General features: G+C 42.5%; 1 protein-coding gene across 2 annotated transcripts in view; it reads left to right on the top strand.

The window, feature by feature from the left end:
* The first annotated feature begins 685 nt into the window (after nt 1-685).
* Stambpl1 (STAM binding protein like 1) overlaps nt 686-21978 on the top strand; it is a 43934-nt gene continuing 22641 nt past the window's right edge. For both annotated transcript variants that reach the window (XM_023716245.1, XM_004632077.3), the window contains exons 1-2: nt 686-891; nt 18980-19061. In XM_023716245.1, coding sequence (XP_023572013.1) covers nt 19032-19061 — 30 coding nt within the window. In that variant the 5' untranslated portion in view covers nt 686-891; nt 18980-19031. The remainder of the gene's footprint in view (nt 892-18979; nt 19062-21978) is intronic.

The raw sequence follows: 21978 nt of genomic DNA, 5'->3' as shown, positions 1-21978 counted from the left end.
AAGCAGGAGCTTTAGTGTGCTGAGCTATCTCGCCAGCCCTTTGCATCTTTAAAAATATACTCTGTAAAAAAAAAATAAATAAATAAAAATAAAAATATACTCTTCATCTTTTGATTTATCCTTTTGTATAAATTACACATTTTATGATTTAAACAGTTCCAGTCCTTTTTTTAAAAAAAAAAAAAATCCTATATTAACTTCTGTGAGTTTCAGATTGATTAAGGGTGATGGAACTTGAGGTTTGGCGCACGGAGTGCCCATCCCCACAGTGCTGATGTTCCAGTAGCAGCCCGGACAGAGCTAGGAGTCTGCAGAGGCTCTGAGCAGACACAGCTGTTACGGCCCCTGTCTGGAGGCCTGACTTGTGATTTGATTCGATGGGTTAATTTGGAAACAGGAGGCCAGCATGACTCATTTTTAACCCTTTCTGGCCCCTTCCTTGTGAAGACTGCCTTCCTGTTTTGCATTTGGTTGTGTTCAGGGAAAAAAAAAAAAAACAAAAAACAACACAGTTCCTCTTAAGAATTTTATGTTTCAGGCTCCAGTAATTCTGCATTTCAAGAGCAATCAACTGTGCACGTTGAACTGAAAGCAGAAGGAAAACTCCAATCTGTAATGGTCCTGTTGATACACAAAAGAATACAACTCCCCACCGGTTGAAGGCCAGAAGTGATGAATTCATGGTCTCATGACATCTAGGAATGAAGTCACAAACCAAAGCAGGAAGTCGAGAGGGTTTTGAAAATACAAGGAAGAAGAACAGCTCCTGGATTCCCAGGAGGGGTGCCAACTAGGTGTCCCCTGAGGCCCTTTGTCAGGGATAACTTGCCCAAGAATGTCACAATGTGGGTACAGTGTGGATCAAACTACAGTCAACCTATAGGATACCAGGTATAGCCTCTCAGCTAATATTCATCCGAAAGGGAAGTGAGTCACATGACAGGGGTACATAGAAAGAATAAAAGCATTCTGGGGAACAGATGGGTCCAGAAGCTCTGGTCACCCACCCCAGCAACTGATGCCTGTTGGGACGCACTGGACCCAGTATTGCTAATTACAGTACAATTGCATAGTGCTGTTTAGCCTCAAGACAGCATGCAAGCCAGCCATTGCAGCTCCTTCTTGGGCCTCCTGCCACAATCTTGATGTGTTTTTTTCTTGTTGTTTTGTTTTGTTTTTTTCTGCTGACCTCCTGAGGGCCCAGTTGCTCTTAACTATACATTAGTTTCTGTCTAACTTAGCTGTCTATAATACTGTAATTTCATACAGCCTATTCTGTCATTATCACCAGAACCATATCTTTTAACTCTAGAAATGCACATTTGAACAACTGAGAAGAAACTCCACTCTCCGAGGCCTGTGGGTCTGTGCTTTAACTCCTGGTGGTTTATAGTTTGCCTGTAGTTCTTTTTCCAATGTGTTTTGTCCTTGAAAAGTTGGCTTAAACATTGTCCCAGGAGATAAGTTATCTTTTACACTTGCAACAAATAAACATGGTAGATGGACTGAGATTAGAAAGGCAGAGGGTAAGAGCTTCATATGGCGGTGCTCCTGCTTAATGGAACAAGGAAATGGCCCACTGATCCTATATAGCGTTTAATTTGCATAAATAGAATCGAAATCACTTGGAATCATGAGTGGTGTGGAACTGAATTTTCTAATTAATGAAAAATCCCTGAGATCAAAATGTGGATCTTGAGAGAAATATAACTATTATATCTTTATGGTATACGCAGTCATCTTTCTTTTGAATGAGTAAAGTATTTTTGAAAAGTTTAGGACAGTAACTAGGGCAGTGATTCTCAAATTAGCCTAAAAAATAAAGTCAAATGTCCTCTACCAGCACAAGGAGGGTGGGTGGAGATTTCCACTTGGCAGACTTCTCATAGGATTAAAAAAAAAAGAAATGTATTTAGTACAGGGTCTCCAGGGTCTCTTTACAAAGGTTGGACTCCTAGTGAACCTCCTGTTTGCAGCCTCCCAAACGCTATGATTTCAGGTATGCATTACCATGCCCAGTCTCAGTCACTGTCAGTGCGCCCAGGGGGCAGGGGCGGCATGGCACCGAATCCTGATCCTTATTCCTACCTAGGCATTAAGCAGGTGCTTTAATCCACTGAGCTATCTGGCAGGCCAGGATTTTTATATAAAATAATCCATACTTTGAGAAAACTCTTATTAAAGGGGAAATCTAATGTTAAGTTTAAATTCTTCCTTTTATTATGTTTTAAGCAATTATTCTTCCTGATTTCCATAGACATTTTTACACAACAATGCAGTACAAACTCAAGCACTGCCTTGAAGTTCATATTTAAGGGAAGATGTTCGATCTCGTAGTTTTGGTGATATCTGTTCTTTGAAGATCAGAATAAAAAAAAGAAAAATACAGGGTAGCAGGAAGTTTTAGGGACACGGGAACACATCCTCCTGAACAGCAGATGTTTAGGTAAGACAGACATTGGCTTGCCGAAAGACGAGTCAGGGAAGACCTGAGAAGGGTGAGAAGATGTGAGTCTGAGTGCGGAGGGGTAGGAGGCACCTCAAGAGTGGGCCAGGTGTTTAAGCTTCCTCTAGCAGGCCCTAGGCCGCTGCGCTGCAGTGTGAGCAGCGTTGAGCAATATAAACCACGTACCCCCCACCCCCCAGGAGGGGCCACACAGCCCGGGACCCAGAAACGGGATCACAGGACGGATGAGCTCACAGGCTGGTTTGCCACCGTAAAGGCAGAGGGCGGGAAAGTGAGGGGTCTGAGCCCTGATTTGCCTGGATGGCTTCAGAGGCGTTGCGGTAAGCTCTCTAGCTGCACATGTGCAGCAGAGAGCTGCTCCTCTGTCTCTGTCTGTGTTGCCACGTGTAGCACTGAGACAACTCAGCACGACCACGGAAGACTGCATGTGAGTAGACTAGGGTTCATATCTGTGGCAACTTACTCTAAACTTCAAGGCTTTGAAAAGTAGAATTTAAAATTTTTTTTTTTTTTTTGTTACTGGGGTTTGAACTTGGGACCTTGCACTTGCCAGGCAGGCACTTAGGTCACTGAACCATCTCCTTGAACTGGTGGTGATCTTCCTGCTCAGCTTCCTGAGTTTGAGATTATAGATGGAGGCCACCACGCCCAATGAGAAATGATTCCCCTGATTGTTACTTCTTTTTTATTTCCAAAATTTTACTATTTCTGAAACATACTGAAGTGTCTGTTTGTGTGGATATGACCGTGACAATCTACAGGAAAATTTTAGAATTGAAATTTATCAACAGGAATGCATGCTATCTAAAAAAAAAGTGTCAGATTTTTTTTCCAGTCATCATCAGTATTGAATGAGATTGGTCACTCAGATTTTATTAGTTAAGCAAATGCAATTATCATGTTGAGAATTACAGGTACTTAAAAATTGTTATTTGGTTTTGATATTATGGCTTGAATTCAGGGTCTGTGTACACTGGAGAACTGGTCTACCACTGAGCTACTCCTTGTTTGAAATTCAGCCTTATAATTATTAGTGAACCTACACATTTTCCCACGTATTTTTTGTTGCTTTTGTCTCTTAAGGTTTGTTCATGTCATCTGCTCATTTCCATTCTACTTTGTACCTCCTTCTTCCTGTTCTACAAATGTTTTCAATAGCTTAGCGGTAACTGGTATCCTTGTTACAAGTGCTACAAACCTTTTTTCCCTATGTTGTCCTTTTACTTACTGATTTTTAAAGGCATTACTTGAAAATTTTTTAATATTTCCTTTCATAAAATAAATTCAGACCCCTAAAAGCTCATGGAAACAGTACACAGAACTTCTGTGCCTCATTTACACAGCTTGTCCAAATATTAACTTTATGTTGCCACAGTAGCTATCAGTGGCAGGAAATAATCATTGATACAAAACATTGTCGAAGCTCGAGGCCTTGTTCTTATTTCACCAAAGTCCTTCTCCTGGTGGAGGTTCCAGTCTAGAATCACACATGTCTCTTCAGTCTTTTAAATCTAGGATGGTTCTTTAGCTTTAGTTCTTTAGATGCATGATGCTGGCACTTTCTGAGTACTGACTGGTTACTTTGTAAAAAAAAAATTCCTTGGTTGAGCTCATCTGTTGCTTCTAGGGTGTGACCATGTGTGGCGAGGGAAATGGGTAGGCAGCTGCAGTGAGATCTGAGGGTGGGTCCATTTCCATCGGCTTTGCCTGGTGCAGCCGTGCCGTGCGGGGGCTGTGATGCCCAGTCAGGGTGCTTAGAAGGCTGGGCGGAGTCACCCTGGTCCAGCCTGGTTTGGTGAGACTATTAGGACACACACAAGTCTTCCTTGAGTTCTGTGGCATCAGTTCACTGTAGCCAATGAGAAGAAAGGTGAGGGGCCAGTGAGATAGCTCAGCATACTAAAGCATCTGCTTAGGCAAGCTCAGGCAAGCTCAGGGACCGCAGTTTGATTCCTGGCACCACATGACCCGCCAGCCCTGCCCCCAGAGTGGGTGAGCCAGCCAGAGTCAGGACATAGTGGCACATGCCAATAATCTCAGTGCTGGGGAGGCTGAAAACAGGAGGATCACCATGAGGCTGAGCTGCATAGTGAGACCCTGCAACAACCAAATAACATTTAAAAAGAAGAAGAAGAAGAAGAAGAAGAAGAAGAAGAAGAAGAAGAAGAAGAAGAAGAAGAAGAAAGGTGAATATAGTACGATGAAATCTGAAGGCAGAGACCACATTCATATAATTTTTATTATATTTATCTTATTTATTATTAATTACTGTTAATTTCCTACCCTTCCTAACTTATAAATTGAACTTCATCATAGGTATGTTTTTCTAGGGAAAAAAGAGTATATGCAAAGTTTGCTAAGTGGAACATACCTTCCATGGGTAAGGGGAACTGCTCAATGACAATAGCAATGAAAAGTCATGAAGGGGTTTTAAGACAAGAAATGGGAGCTGAGTCACGTTTTATAAGCGACGATGCATGCTGCAGGTGCCGTTAATCAGAAGGGAGCAAGATGGAAACAGACCCAGTGAGAGGGCTCTTCTCACATGCGGAGCAAAGGCAGGCAGGCCAGGGCTCAGAGGGCTCACTTCTGAGAGCTACTTGGCCAGTGACTCAGCGCCCACAGTGTGGGTGGGCGTGGGCCACGGCTACTGCCTGGGCTTGCTGTGTTTTGTGTAATGGATCAGATGCTGGTACTGGTCACCTTTTGATGGAGCCAGAAACAGTGTCATCTCCAGCTCCTTCATTTAGATGCTGACATTAACAGTATCTTTGCTTAATTATGCCCTGACTGCCCTACATCTGTAGGGCTGCCAAGTTCTATGATTTTTCTTCAAAATATCCCCCAGTGGCTGTTTATTCTTTTCCTCATCTTCAGCGCAGAGCTGAGCTCCCTTTTCACCGTGACGAGCTTCCCAGCCCAGTGGCTACCCCTTGCTCTCCTCTCCCCTTCCTCCTAGGCCATTTCACTTGCAAATAGGAACTGAGCGTCTGTTCTGCCCCGGTATCACCTTAGTAGCAGAGCTGAGAATTATGTGAGCAGTTAAATATGTTAGAGGAGGCTAAGTTATGTCGCCTTGAGGTAGCAAGGAACCATCTTTGTTTCATTCCTGACGTAAAAATAAAATTACATGTTGATAGCAGCAATTTATCCAAACCTGGCTGCACATAGCTGTGTCAGAAGAAACAGGATAGACTTATTTAATGTGTTTATTGTTATTATAGTGTTTAATGAAGGCTAAAGAACATAGCTACTTGGAAAAAGATCTGGGCTGGGAATACAGCTCTGCAGTAGAGTGCCTGCCCAGCGTGTGCAAGCCCTAGTTTTGACCCCAGGCTTCAGTGTGTGTGAGGGATATTGTTTACATTTTATGTAAAAGTAAAATAACTTTTTTTTTTTTTTTTTTTTTTATATGTAATTTTTCAATTAGATAAACTTTAAACAAGTATTTTCTCTTTTTTTTATGGAACTAGGGATTGAACTCAGGCCCTTGCACTTGCCAGGGAAGCGCTTATTCCACTGAGCCATCTCCCGGGCCCCAGTAAAAGAACTTTTAATCATAAATTTTAACTAATCCGATAAAAATGTGCCCAGAACAGTGAAAACAGACAAATGAACATTTTCAAGCTTGGCAGTGATAATTGTTTCAGGGAAAAATAATCTTTAGTTGCTAAAATTATTGAGGAACAGAATATTTGCATAGTTTCAAAATAACTATCTACAAAGTACTTTTTAATTACACTGAGATAAAAATAATATCTTTTCAAGAGAAAAATTATATTCATGACAAATAAATGGTTAATGTTAACATCAACAATGATCAGACAAATCCATGTTATAGGTCCCTTGATGGTGAAGGAGATCATGCTGTTATTTCTGGTGTATTCTTGCTAGGCAATGTCTAGTTCTTCTTGTTTCCCGCAGTTGCCACCCTTGTTACTGTGCTATTGTGAGGATGCTTGTTTAATATTTTTACCTCACTACTCTAGCCTTTGCCTCTGACAGAGTGCAAGGACCACCAAATCAGATTCATCAGTCTCTTTGCTCTTCTTACATCACTAGCTTCTAGTAAAAAGTAGGGCTCCATAGATAATGTTGAATTGGGCAGGGGAGACAGCTCAGTAGAAAAGCACCTGCCCGGAAAGTGCAAGGACCTGAGTTCAATCCCCGGTACTGAAAACTAAATAAATAAAAAATAATGTTGAAGGATGCTTGCACAGGTGCATCTATTTGGAGCTAGTGATTTTTGGGGGAAGGAGGTATTCTTGGGACATATTGAGTGAGAGATTACAGTCAGGTATGGGGATAGAAGCAAGGACATTTGATGACACACTGCCAAAATTCAAATTAAACTGAAGCCAAGACCAAAAAAACTAAAAAAAAAAAAAAAAAAAAAAATTTAGAGAGCATATGCTGTTGGATAAGGATATGTCAAGAGAAAAGATGGATAATTAGCATTTGTGATGCAGATTGAGGGGAGAGGAGAAAAAGGGAAATCCCTCTACTTCATAGCAGCAGAGTCAGAGGTGCTTGTAGAAAAAAATCAGCCAATGCCTAACAAGTACAAGATACTGAGTTTGAGCCCAAGTCCCCCACTCCAAAAAAAAAAAAAAAAAAGGAAGAAAGGAAAAAAACAAGAAGGAAAATTCTGTAGATGAAGACCAGGCCTGTGGAAGGTATTGGTAACTGTCAGAGGACTTTCTTTTGAGACAGTGTCTCAAGTGTTAATGAGCATGAAAACATCCTGGTTTGCTTCATAAAACAGAGAAAGAAACAGATATCTGCAGCATGGCCTTCCCCGAATTTCTTACTCAGAGAGCTCTAAAAATCTAGTGGTACCGTAAGAAGTAAAGCCATGGTGTTGTGTTGAGCTGTAGGGGACGCAGGTCGACAATTTCTGACACTGCCAGTCAAGCGGAAGACCCAATGCTATTATGGGCTACTGGACTCTTTTAGAATACTTTGCTGAGTTCACACACCTATAATTTTCATATGACAGAAGTAAACAAAAAAGGGGATACAGATGAATGTCCATTTTGTATCTGTGTATTCAAAGTGGTTAGGATAGATACATAGTTACATTCTCTTAATGAATAGAATGATTTGTTCTAATGGTGTTTGTAAATAGGAAATCATGTCTACATCTTGTAAAGCAAATAACCACTAGGAATAGAGTATGCAATGTGTTAATTATTGAAACTGTCCTACCAATTTGATTTGAAACTGTCTCATTGTTATTTGTCTCTCAATAAAATTATGAAAAAAAAAATAAAAATCTAGTGGTACCAACAATGCCCCTCTTTCCCTGATTTATTGCAGTCCAGGAACGATGCTCAGGAAATATCACCTCACAGTTAGGGACCCATTGGCTGCAGGAAAAAAGACAGAGTGGGTGAGAAGCAGATAGGAACTGCAGAGGGTCACTTTCTTTTTTGAATTTTTATTTATTTTTATTATTACTTTTTTAAAAAGAGAAAAAAAAAACATTGAAGAAGAAAAATGCCATTAGAAATGATACAGAATTTCACTAAACAAAACGATAGGAATTCAACAACGGTCGTTATGTTGCATATTGTTGTTTTCAAGTTAATTGCTCAGATTGCCAGATACAAGTTGGCCAAGGGCTCGTGAAGAGCTCTACACTGCATTGCCAGAGAGCATCGTAGAAACGCACTGCCTTTTTTTGGCTTTGGTCTGCTGTCCTGAAAACACTGCCTAGATACGGCCAGTATGAACGGACTGCCCACCGGGACATGTTGAGTGAGCAGTGGGGGTTCTGTGGTAGGAGAATTTTGGAGAAGCTGTGGATGAGTATTTTGGGATAGCTATCTTCTGCTTTTGAGTAGTAGTGCTGGACTAAATTCATTTGTTGAAGAATAGTTCTTAGGAAATGTCATAAAATTGATCGATCATGCCTGTCGGCTTCCCCAGTCTGTGAGCTTAGGTGGCTGGCAAGCAAGAAATGATGTCATTTAAAAATTTTATTTATGGCCCATTTTATATTTCAATGAAATAAGGTATCTTTCAGATAGCATTTTCTTACAAATAAATTGGAATAAAAAGGAAAAGTATACTAAAATATGGATTAAAGTTTAGTGGCTTATATTGGAATGCATGATTTCCCAGAATTTTTGTCTGCTTGCTTTTATTTCTTCTTTCTTCTTCCTTTCTTCCTTCTTTCCTTCCTCCTCTCCCTCTTCTCCTTCCCCCTTTCCCTCCTCCTCTGTCTTTCTCTCTTTTTTGTCCTGGGGACCGAACCCAGAGTTCTCACACTGAGCTACGTCTCCAACTCTTTCTTCATTTGTTTTTCTGAGACGGCCTCCCTGGTTGCCCAGCTGCCCAGGCAGGCTGGGTTTCAGCTTTCTGTCATCCAGCCTGGGCCTCCCAAGGCACTCAGACCACAGGCGTGCACCACCATTGCCCGGCTGAAGTTTTAGTATTTCAACAGCAGTAGAACAGTAGTATCCCAGTGTAGATTTATGATATAAAATGTCTATGTACAAATAAAAGTTTCTTCTCGACACCTCAGATTTGTTTACTAAATGTTTTGCAATTATGTGTTAATTCACACTTTTACAAAACCAGAATCCTAAATTAGTACATTTATAAGCATATGAAATGAGTTTGAAATATCATAAAATCTAAAACTTCTGTTAAAAGCCAGCAAATATTCTAAGTTGAACATGCCTTGGCAGAATAATCACAGATTGGAGTTTCTTAAGTATGTATGCTGGGTGGTCAGTGCATGGGTTCTGAACCACTGTGCCTAAGGTGAAAGAGAAGAGAATGCAGGAAAAAGATTATGAATCATCTGTTTGTCATTCTGAACTGAAATCTTCATTTCTACAGTAAATGCTGTCATTCTGTACAAGGCCCAGTGATTGGGCCCTCCCCTGAGATTCACTGATACCTATTAAAGGTGAGTTGCCAGCGCTGGCACACGACTAGTTTGTGTATTGCTGCATCATTTGACTCATTTCCTACATCTTATAGTTTAAGTTTTTGTTTTTAATTACTTTTTACTCATTGCTGGGACAAATACCTGACACTCAAAATGAAGGAAGGAAAGGTTTATTTAGCTCACAGTTACTGGAGGGTTCAGTCCATATTCCGCTGGCTCCAAGGCAAAGACAGCAGTTCGTGCGGCAGAAAACAATGAAGAGCAGAGGAGGAGCAGCAGCTGCAGCGGCGTCCATCAAGCCTCTGTCTTCCTTCTACACTGACTATGCTCCACAGTGAAGGTCGCAGCTCCTCAAAGTGGCGCGGCTGCCAAGATCAAGCTCCTCCGAAGACTAGGACTTCTGCACGGAAGCAGGGTAGGGCTGCAGGAAGCCTTCCTCCATTCCTGGGCCCTGCCCACCTGCATGGCTGGGTCCCCACGTTGAGAACTGCTGGAGCTGATTTAGCCAAGTTGACATAATGTATCAACTAACACAGTTTTCGTATCTGTAAAGTCTAGCTTATGGTAATGATGTTTTCAGCAGCCCTTTTGTATTTTGAGACAGGTTCTGGGCATGGGCTGGCCTTAAACTCAGGATCTTCCTGCCTCGACCTGCCCGGTAGTTGTGATTGCAGGCATGTCCTACTATGCCCAGCTCTTGCTTCTTATTTAAAAAGACTGTTGTTAGGACCATGTGAGATCACGTACATAATGCGTAATTTTGCTTAACCGGGGAAGGAAAGCTGTCTGTAAATGGTCCGAATTATTATGGTAGCAATATGGTTGCTATTAGTTTCATCTAGCTGATGAAAAGGCTTTATTCTCAGCATTGATTAAATCTCACACAATTTTAATATCAATATTATCAATTCTCTTTTTTTTCTTGTTCTGTTTTAGCTATTCAGAGCCATCTTTTATCATAGGATTCCTATAGCTGTGATTTCCTCATATCACCATAGAAATCAATTAATATGATGCAGAACCCTAAGAGGACCTTGAATAATTGCATTTATTGTCTCAACAATTCAAAGGAGAAAGGATGCATGGAGGATCCACAGCTCAACAGTGTGAGGAGCCAGGCTCCTTCCGCCGCTGGGCTCTGCGCTACACACACAGCTCCCTCCTGGGCTCGGTCGGCTGGGGTGGGAGATGCTGCTGCATTCCAAGACTTGCAGGAAAATGCGTGTCTGGTGATGAAAAGAAACGTTCTTTAGAATGTCCTTTTGTCTCAGAGGTGGAACTCTCTCACACAATCCTCCCAATGGATTTCTCCTTCTGTTCTACTGTCTTAAGACTTGGTCGCTTGCTTACCAGCCAAGGGGGACAGGAAAGTGAGTATCTCTAATGGTCTCAGCGGGCGAGGATGAAGTGGGGTGTCTGTAGGGGTGTAGTCAATGGCTATAAAAACACTGGGTACTTAGGGCACCCAGCCATTTTGTCTTGGTGTTAGGATAAAAAATTTGTATTGCACTATGCTAAAATAATTATTGCCCCTAGAATATCCTAGAATGACCACTATGTTTATTTAATACACTTTGCGGAAGCAGCCACATTTTTATGAATTAATCAGATCTAAAGCACTCTGATGCCCAACACCTACCCCCTGGGAATAAGAGCTGGAAACTTGGCATATAACAGATATTCACATGTGGTACTTAAAATTATAGGAAATATGTGATAAAAGTTATTTCTGATCTGCCAGTAAATTCCTCTAATGGGATTGGTTCCTGCTGACAAGGATGGGATGATCCTTTTTGCCTCCTCATATTGTGATGTCTTTTCATTTCATTAACTCATTATATTTTATATTTCCCTAGAGACTTCCTCTTTGCTATTCAGAAAGTATACTTACTAAGGGCTTTTTCTTACTTTTTTTTTTTTTGGTGGTATCAGGGATTGAACTCAGGACTTTGCACTTGCCAGGCAAGCGCTTATTCTATTGCCCTATCTCCCTGTCCCAAATTTTTTTTTTACTGAGTTTTATATCCTTAATTTTTTTAAAAAAATTAACTTTGATTTTTAAATTGATGAATTACAATTGTATGAGTTATATTTTACCTTATAATTATTTTGATACAAAAAAAGTTCAGCCAATTATTTTGGTGCAGATAAGGCATTTCCTTGGCGATAGCCCATTTCTAATTTATTAATAGTACAGATACATCTAAGAAAATAAAAGTGATTTTTTAATTTTTTCTGTATTTTTAGAATCCCTCAAAATGGACAAAAAGCTGAGACCAGTTGCCGTACCTCCTCTAGGAGGCCCCAGTCCATAACTCCAGCCCACAGCCTGGATTACAGTAATTTTCTTTCAGTGTTTCCAGCTAAGTAACTGCACTGCGTACTTCCTGGAAAACATGGCTGTGGCCCAGTAGGGAGAAGAAAGGCTGTGGTTTCGCTAATTAGAAATAAGACTCAGAGGTGGCCGGAGGTGTTCTGGGTTCTCTCAGCTGCTGGCAGACAACACTGCTATCCAGGGCAGCAGTGTGGCACTCAGGGAGGAAAGGGCATGTACCGGTGACAGTGTGGCCAGCACTTTGCAGAGTGCCCCGGCTCCGAGGAGACTGCTCACTGTCAGGTGGCCTTTGTGTTCTGGGAAAAGTTGCTATATGTGTGAAAGTGGGTCAGGATTCTGAGCTTGGCTTCAAACAGATGAAGTTTAAAAATAATAATAATAAAGGGATTGGGGAGATGGCTCAGTGGAATAGGTGCTTCCCGGGCAAGCACAAGGGCCTGAGTTCAATCCCTGGTTCCGCAAAAAAATAAAATAAAAAATAAAGAAAAGATAAGTAAATTAAAGCTGAAAAATTGGGCTCAGCTAAGGGTACAGCTAAGTGGTTGGAAGGCATATGTGAGGCCCTGGGCGAGCTCCTCATTCCTGCAAATGGGGGGAGGGGGAAGGGGAGGGGAAAGCAAAGAAAATTGAAGCTAAGGCAGTCACAAAACGAGTACTGTGCTTGTTTAAATAATTTTCTCTATTCCTGGCGTTTGAGATAGAGTCGTGCTAACTTATCCAGGCTGGACTTAAACTTGGGTTCTTCCTGGTTCAACCTCCCAAATATTAGAATTATAGGCATGCCCCACTGCTCTTGGTTTGCTGCTTATTTTAAAAGGTAGAACCATAGACTTTCTTCCATAGCGTCTGGAGGAAGTTGAGACTTGGAGACCTTGAACTGGGACCGCGAAGCAAAGAGGATGCTGCCTTTAATTGTGTAGAGGAACCCACAGCCTTGCAGGCACATCCTGAGCTCACCGGGCTCTGGCAGCTGCTCATCAGCCGGGCTTGTGAGTCAGGGCTCCACCTCCTGTGCTCCTTGAGAACACACACACACACACACACACACACACACACATACACACACGTCCAACACACCGGTCCCTGAACTCTGTGTTTGGCGATTAACTGAGAGAAGAGGTTCCTGGGGCCTCTGTGAAGTTTATAGAGGAAAAGCCTTTGTGTCATTGGGGAGAAAGAATTGGACATAGAAACAAGAAGGCAAGAACTATAAAACAAGAGCTCCCCAAAGGTATCCGGCAGGTTAAATACACTACCTAGCTCTAACTTAGAAGTTATCGAGCCTCGAAGGTGTGGGCTCTGCTGGGAGTACAAGTTGGGTCAGGCTGAGATGAAGCCAACCTTGCTGGTAGATGTTTTCCTGTCACTTGCAGGCTATGGTGAGAGCAGGAAGTGGGGCCATCTGTGAATGAGAGGCGCAAGGATCCCCAGAGAGTGAACTGCAGGGCTGAGGGGGCCAGGCTCATGCCCTGAGAGGGAGTGTGTACGCTGCATGCCGTGGAGCACCTTGGTCCTCCTGGAAAATCTGTATTTTATTTTTGAATGACATCAAATACATCCCATCTCAGACTTCCTGCTTCAGTGCATTTCTGATTCTCCAAATTGCAATGTTTATTTTCTCTTTAGCACTTTCAGTCACCTTTTGCCTGTCTTCCTTTGGTGGGAGGTGAAGGGAGGGAGTTAGAGAAGGCTGTCCGCATGGTGAATGCCACACTACTGCGTCCTTCCCTGAAGCAGCATTTGCTGATCCTCAGAGTACTTAAGTTGTGTGCCTTTCCTACTCCTGGAAAAGGAGAACAGTAGTGAAATGGCTTTGACTTCCTTATCAGGGCTTAACATTCTGTGTGTTAATCGCCTATCTGAACAAATAAGGGCCAGGTGCTGGACCCGCGGCCAGAGCTGCTAGTCTCAGGAAAAAAAAAAAAAAAAAGGTTGGACCCCTGATTTTCCTTTTTATATATGAAATCGTCCAAGTTTTAAAGGTTGGTAACTCGCTTCAAGTTTATTGTAACAACTACACTGAACATTTGTGAGAACCAGAAGTAGTCTTTGGGGTTGTAGTTTACAATACCTACGGTCTGAGGAAATACATGTCACTGATTCTAAAGAAGTCAGAAGCTTCTAGGTGGAGGAGTGGGGTTCTACAGGTCAGCAGGGTTCAGAGCGTTGAAGGAGGCAGGAGGGCGGACTGAAATGCTTACATCATCTTCCTGTACCTGAGGAAGGTGAGGAAGAGGGCGGATCTGCAGAGGCCAGGCCAGGGAGGGTGTGAGGAGGGAGCAAGCAGGCCTCTGGCTAGGTGCAGGCCTCGCTGCCCAGACCAACAGCCCAAAGCATTAAGTGAAGGAAAACTTTATCTCTCCCATCGTAGTCCATGAAAGCAAACTGGGTGCTCTGTTTCTCCTCTTGTTTTGCTTTGGCTCTTCCTCCTGTGCCACGGGGTTCTAGCTCTGGTGGACATTGTGGCGGGCGGGGGTGCAGGGGTGGGGGCTGCATGCCTTCCTTTGCAGACCTAGATGGCATCCCTCCCGCTGCCATCTCTCCAGCCCAAGTGCGGTGACAAGGCTGCTCCCTGGAAGCGAGGCTGGGGCAGCCGAGGGTGCTGTGGGTTATTTAGTCTGCTGCATTGTATGGCGGGTCTCAGGCTCTGCGAGGTGGGTGTTTCTTACTGTACTGCACTCACAGTTCAGATTTTCTAATTTTTTAGAGAAGCTTTGGTTGGCACAAGTGGAAAGCAATACTTGCTTTTTAGTTTTCGCTGTTTAGATCCATACAGTCTGCTTGGTTTTGGTTAAACTGTGACAGTACAATGAGCTTTGATGCCGTTTGTTTGTGTGGTTGGTCTAGAGAGCAGTTCCCAAACTTTTTGCCCTCTTAAAAGTTCCTAGAGGGGCTGTGGGTGCAGTTCATGGCCAAAGGCTTGCCCAGCACATGAGGCCCCAAGTTGCATCCCCAGCATGGCAAAAGGAAAGAGAAAGATTCCTGGAGACACTAAAAGTCTTTGCTTATATGGATTATATCTATTTATGCTTATTATATTAAAAATTAAAACAAGGATCAGTGAGATAGCTCAGTGGACTAAGTGCCTGATGAGCCAACCATATGGATTGGGGTTCGAGCCCTGGCACCACAGGCTGCACTGGCCCTGCCCACATGTGCTGAGCTGGCCACTGAGACCAGTTGTGGTGGCACATGTCTGTAATCCCAGTGTGGGGGAGGCTGAAAACAGGAGGATCACTACGAGTCCCAGATGCATAGTGAGACCCTGTACCAAATACATTTAAAAAATAATAAAATAAAATGGACATTTATAAGAATCTGCAAATAAATATTCTACTGTGTGTGGTGTTTTTTTTTTTTTTTTTTTTTTTTTTTTAATGTGGAATTGGGGATTGAACTCAGGCCCTTGCACTTGCCAGGGAAGCACTTATTCCATTGAGCCATCTCCCTGGCCCTCTTTTTTTATTTTTTATTTTTTTATTTTTAAGACAGAGTCTTGTACTGTAAGTCAGGCTAACCCTGAACTCACTATCCAGTACAGGTGGCCTCAAACTGGCAGTGAAATCCTCTTGCTTCAGCTTCCCCAATGCTGTAATTACAGGCTTGTGCCACCACACCTGGGTAGATTCTAGAAACTATTCCTCAATTTTGAGAACTTGGTGTTTTAAAAAGCAAATCACATTTAGTAATGTCATGAAAATAGTAGCACCATAGGGTCTACTGAGCCAGACAATATACCTCTTAATGTGGACTTTACAGCTGTAGGTAACACTGTTAGCGATTAAAACATAAAGCAGTAAGGACTGGCACCATCATAACTCAGAAAATAAGTTGACTTACCAAGGTGTGAGCATCTTTTACCTTATGCTTGGGAGGGGCTGGCATCTGTTGTCAACTGTTAAACAAATAAATAGCAATACTTTTATAGTAGTTTAAACAATTTTGATATTTAAAATATATTGAATTCAGTAACCACTTTACACCTATAAAAGCTCATGACAGAAAGCAGTGTGGTTGATTGGTTGCTTTGTGCTCATTTACCATTGTTTTTGGCCATCATGTTCTTAATCCATTTCTTCTCATGTGGCACTGCCCACAGCCTCCTACTGAAATAAGAAGTGCTAGATGTTAGCATTTGTAGCCTCTCTTGCAGCCACGCTGCAGGCCTGTGACCTGGGCTGCAGCCAGCACCTCCATCTCGGGCTGTGAGACAGAACTGCGGATGTGCAGGGGTCCTGGGCAGCCACACCGCCCTTCCAGGCAGCAGCTGGTTGTCAGAGTTGCTGATGGTGATGGAGGAAGCGGCACACTCCGGGTTTCTCACTCTCGGAGACAGCAGTGGTGTTTCCCCAGCCCAGGGCTTCTGCATGGTGCCGTGTAGTCTGGAACCGCAGCCCAGAAGCCAGGTTTCCATGGCCCTCCTAAAAATGGGATCCTCCCATATCCTCCTATAAATGTGAGAATCAAAGTTCTTATCCAAAACTAAGATTCAACCTTGGCTCCTTGCCAAAGATGGTCCTGCACAATACTGCTTGGGAAGCATCATGTATTAAAATCCCTGGGCCATTTTCTAACAGTACCTAATACTAGGCTTGGAATGAATGGATTCCTATATACAAGACAGTTACACAACTAATTTCTCTTAGTTCACTGAAATGAAAGGTTGGTACAGGGGCCTTGGAGGTAGCTCAGTAGAACAGGCCCTGAGTTCAATCCCTGGTTCCAAAAAAAAAAAAAAAAAAAAAAAAAAAGAAAGGAAGGAAGGAAGGAAGGAAAGAAGGAAGGAAGGAAGATTGGTGCTAATATTGTTTGGACAATTAAATGCCTATATCTTGTACTCTGAGTGATTAATTTAAAGATAACAATATACAATGTGTTAACCATTGTTACCCTCCTATCATCTTTTTTTGAAAAACTTTTTTTGGCTTGTTTTTCCTCTTTAAATTTTTGTTTTTAAAAATGGATAGATGCAAAATCCTTGTGGATGCATCTTAGAAATCTACATCTTAAACAGAACTGAGATTATATGATTTTAGGAACATTAGAATTTAAGAACAGCTGTCCTCATTTTTCTAACTTTTAAAATTATTTTCTCTCTATTTAGGTTCTAAATACCTTTTGTTTTGTACTGAGCATGGAACTCAGGGCCTTTGTGCTGAGCTATACCTCAGCCACCCCTGCCTCTTCTTTATTTTTCAATTTAAGATAGGGTCTCATGAAGTCCTTTAGCTGCCAAGGCTAGCTCCATCCTATGATCCTGCTGCTTTGGCCCCTAGAGTGCTGGGATTACAGACATGCTCCCCCATGCTTGTCTCTGAGTTATTTTCCTAATTTTTATTTATTTTTAAAAATTTTTTTTGTATTTTAGGGAAGGGTTTACAGGATGTTCAGGGTCTCACTACTAGATCAGACTTGTCATGATCCACCTGTTTACAGCCTCCCAAGAGCTGGGATTACAGGCATGTGCCACTATGCCCAGTCTCAATTGCCATCTCAGCATGCCCCAGGGGCAAGGCTGGCATGGCAGGCCTGGCGATCAAACCCCTGGCCCCTGCGCCTGCTTGCAGGTGCTTTAATCTGCTGAGCTCTTTGGATGGCCCTCTGAGTTATTTTCAAAGGAAATAATTCCATCCTTTACAAAGCTGAAATCAGCTAGTGACCAGTATTTCCTTGTTCCCTTTGCTACCCCTCCATGTTTCCCATAAGCCTTTGTTTGCCCATCTAACTTTTTATCCTGGTTTATTTCTTCTCATTGAAAAGCGCCCATTTCCTGGGTGATATTGTCCATACTCAGTGGTGCCTCAATTCTCAAGCACATGCTGTGACTGTGGCTCTGTCTCAGTGGCGATTTCTCTCTTGGGCATTCTTGTAACCTGTAGGCTTAGAAACTCTACTCCAGGGATGGCTGAGACAATAAGAAGAGCTATGGGTTTGGGCCAGAAAACCTCAGGGAGGACTTGATTGAACTACTTCTGAGAATTCTGGGATCGCAGGATGTGCTGACTGAGGAGGATGTAGCACCTGCTCTGTTTCTGCAATGGAGAACTCAGTGAGGATATATGTTTCAGAGTACCTAAGTGACGACAGTGGGGTGTAAAGACCTCTACAGAGCTCCAAGTAGACAGTGTTGGTGTAAACAGAGCATGGCCTGTGCTGGCACAAAAACAAGGGGGCCAACATGTCTTAAGTTAATATTTGAACTCTGGCACATTTGGTTTTAGTAGCAGTTTCCTCATCTGCAAAATAAAAATTGTAATGATAGGTAACATTTATAAAATATCAACTACGCTCGGACCTAGTCTAAGAGCTCTATATGCTAACCCTATGACGGGTACTTTACTGCTCTGTGTTTCAAGTGCGCAGAAAGGGTATATAACTTAGCTATGATCACAGGGCTGGCATTTTGGCTTTCTAGTACTCCTTTACACATTTCCATAAACTCAGTGACTTAAGACAGTGCACGCCTGTTACAGCACCTCATTGTAGGCCAGTCACCCAGGACACAGCTCGCTCATGTTGTGTCACAAAGCTTCTGTTGAGTTGGCCTAGGGTAGGGGATCATCTGAGGTTTGGGCTGCTTTTAAGCTCATGTGGTCCCTGGAAGACTTAATTTTCTGTAGCTACAGAGCTCATGATCTTTGGGTCTCCAGTGCCTGCAGAAGACTATCTCCTATCTCTGAAAGTTCACCGTGGGTAACCCCCTTTTGATCAATTTCACACAAGCTGACTTAGGACCTTAGTGATCAACAATATTACTTCTCCTTTGAAACATAACATAGCAAAATCATGGGAGGAATGTCTGTCACCTTTGTGTGCTCTGTCAACTAGAAGCCGATTATAGGTCTTGTCTACAACCAGGAGGAGCGAATCACAGTTTTGCCTGCCACAGCTCCAAGGCTGAGGTGAAATCCACCCTGGTTCCAAGTGAGTCCATGGCCCCAGGGTTCTTGGTCTTATACACACACACTCTTCTTTTTCCCCTTGAAGAAAGTAAAATGACTACTTAGTACCTTTGCTTGGGGTTCTAAGTAAAAAGTACCTCACCACTTTTCAAATATGAATTCCCTTCACATCTCCATTTTAAAAGGTCAACTTCAAGAAACCATAACTCCCCACAGTTTTGCATCTTCTGGAAGAGATTTCCAGAAATCTTTCTTCACAGTCTAGTTATATAAATTATTTCAATGTGGTTATGTTCTTTTGCACATGGGGTTTGGGACTTGAGACTTAGGTTCTCAACAAATAATCCTAGCTCTGCTTTTTGTCTTTGAAACAGATGAAGTGATTGAGAAAAGGCGTGAACATCTTCCTTTGGCAGACAGGACGGCATGGAGCAGCCATTTACTGTGAACACACTGGTAGGTCACACCGACTGGTATTTTCCATGTGCTTGGAAAGCCAAAAAAGAATTGCCACAGACCAAAAGTGTGGTGAATCACAAGTACCTCAAGAAGTTTAGCATTTGTGTGTAGGATTTTTTTTTCTAATTAATCTGTCTGGTCCTGTCCTTTGAGGAAGTGACTAATGAAGCCATCATCACAAGATTTAAAAATAATTTTTCCCTGAAAGGTGTGAAATTTTAATTTATTTGACTAGATTCAAGAAAGGTGATCCTTTGAGAAAATGCTGGAGAGAATTTTCTAGCTGACATCACAGTGAGTACTTAACCTTCCTGTACCTCAGGTTTTCCATGGATAAGAACTGGAAGCTTACCTCCTGAGCTGCTGAGAGAAGCACTGTGAACCTCACGTCTAGCTGTTGCTTTGCCGGCCTTGTGTCAGTGGTTGTGTGCTGAAGCTTGTTCTAGCCTTGCTCCTCACAGCCGGTGTTGTATCCATCTTTTGTCGCTACATCGTCACCACCAGTGTGCATGCTTTCTCTAGTTAGAAAGTGACTGCTGAGGAGGAAATGGCTGGGGCACTGGGATCACACCGTCTTCTTCTGTGTCCCAGATCAGTCCCAAATGTGAATAGAGGCACATTACGCAATTGCTGTTGCCCTGATTTGGGACTTTGTGACAATTGGAGAAAATATTTTTCATATTCCCAGCCTCCCTGACCCACTCCCAAAAGGGGATCTTTCTGAGCAACACTGTACCAAGCACTGTACACATGCGGAGGGCGGAGCCAGGACATGAAGAGCTGGGAGGGGCCAGCCAAATAGCTCAGTGGATTACAGTGCCTGCAAGCAGGAGCAAAGCCCGGGGGTTCGCTCCCTGGGCCTGCCGTGCCAGCCCTGCCTCCAGGGCACACTGAGATGGCAATTGAGACTGGGCATCGTGGCACGCACCTGTACTCCCAGCTCTTGGGAAGCTGTAAACAGGAGAATCACTATGAGTCCGATCTAGTGATGAGACAACACCGTATAGACATTTCCTTAAAAAAAAAAGCTGAGAGGCTGGTCTTGCACAGACATAGACTGCAATCTAACATTTTTACTTGACCAGGAAAGAACTTAGTTGTATTCAAAATATATTTGAGAGATAGGGGGAGGGAGGAACATTTTTACTTTCTGAACCCATCTTGTCATTCTTCCATGTTCTAGTTTCACCCCTTTTCTACCTCCACAGACAAGGAATTATCCATACATGGCCATCTTATATGTTGTACCTGGTGAGTGCCAGGCCTATCACTGACCTGTACCCTCAGCTCGTTCTCATTTTTATTTGATACCCTTAGGGGTTATCTACTCTGTTTCAAGGAATATGCATGAGAGCAGAGATAAATGGACAGTGATTTCTTTTAAAACTTCAAGGAATCCATAAAAGGCTGGAAACACTTGTGCAGAAATAATTGATTCAGTATAGATTGCACACTAATAAAATAGGGACAGATTACTGTTGTGCATATGGGAGACTGGAAACTGCTTTAGAGCATGCTTTGATTTCCATAGATTATTTGCCAGCCTTTTTTTTTAATGTCACTGAGGCAGTTATCAGTGGTTTAGTAACCATGTTGTTGGATATGCTAGGTGAATGTGATTAGATGACAGCGGAGAAATCACAGGAGTGTTAGAGATATCATGGCTGGAAAATACTCACTCATCAAGACTGAGGCTTGAGTTCACAATCTCCCGCTCTCAATCTCAACTCTGCAGGGAAGCCTGCAATGGCCTCTCTGAAATTATAGAAGGAACTTGGTGTGGTGACATGAGCCTGTAATTCCAGCATTCTGGGAGGCTGAGGCAAAAGGATCACAAGTTGGAATCCCACTGGGACAATTTAGGGGCATTTTAGTAAGACCCTGTCTTAAAATGAAAATAGTGGGCCCATGAGATAGCTCAGAGACTAAAGCACGTGCTTAGGCAAGCTGAGGCAAGCGCAGGGACCACAGTTCAATCCCAGGCACCACATGCCATGCCAGCCCCACCCCCAAGGTGGGCTGAGCTGGCCACAGAGTCCAGCTGTGGTGGTGCACACCTGTAATCCCAGTGCTGGGGAGGCTGAAAACAAGAGGAGCACTATGGGTCTGAGCTGCATAGTGAGACTCTGTAACAACTAAATACATTAAAGAAAGAAAGAAGGCAGGAAGGCAGGAAGGCAGGAAGGCAGGAAGGCAGGAAGGCAAGAAAGAAAGAAAGAAAGAAAGAAAGAAAGAAAGAAAGAAAGAAAGAAAGAAAGAAAGAAAGAAAGAAAGAAAGAAAAGAAAGGAAAGGAAAGGGAAAGGAAAATAGAGAAGTAATAGAAATCTAGCTCAGTGCAAAGGTACTGAGTTCAATCTCCAGTACTAGAAAAACAAAACAAAACAATGCAAAAGATAAAACCCAGCTTTGTTAAGTAAAATTGTGCATGAGTTGTCAAAAAAAAGAAGAAAAAAAAAAAAAGAAAAAAACCATCTCCAGGAGTTTTAGCTAAATGATGATGTCAGACAGTGCTCCCCTGCCCTTCCTGGGAAAGGACAGGTAGGGGCGGAGCGAGGTATGTTACCTGGGCCAGCAATACCTGTGACCCCAGAAGAACTCTGCCACCTGCCAGGTGATGGGATGCAGGCTTTAATAAACTGTGGTTCTGAGTTGCAAACTTATTAGCAAGATACTTGGCTGCTATTAAAATAGGAGTTTTTATTTTAATTTATATTGTAATGAATGCTTATAATAGTACTCTACCATAAACACAAACAGCATAATCTTAAAAAAAAAAAAAGATAAAATCCATAAAAGTGCTTCAGAGAACTAGAAGAATAACACAGCAGTGTATAGATCAAAGCAAGGACATTTTTTTTAAAGCTTACATTTTTTTTAGACTGTCTCTCTGTTTTTTTTTTTTTTTTTTTTTTT

This window comes from Octodon degus, unplaced genomic scaffold, assembly GCF_000260255.1.
Source record: "Octodon degus isolate 3935 unplaced genomic scaffold, OctDeg1.0 scaffold00046, whole genome shotgun sequence".
NCBI classification, from domain to species: Eukaryota; Metazoa; Chordata; class Mammalia; order Rodentia; family Octodontidae; genus Octodon; species Octodon degus.
The sequence above is the reverse complement of the archived record's forward strand: the minus strand, read 5'-3'. Positions and strand labels throughout refer to the sequence as shown.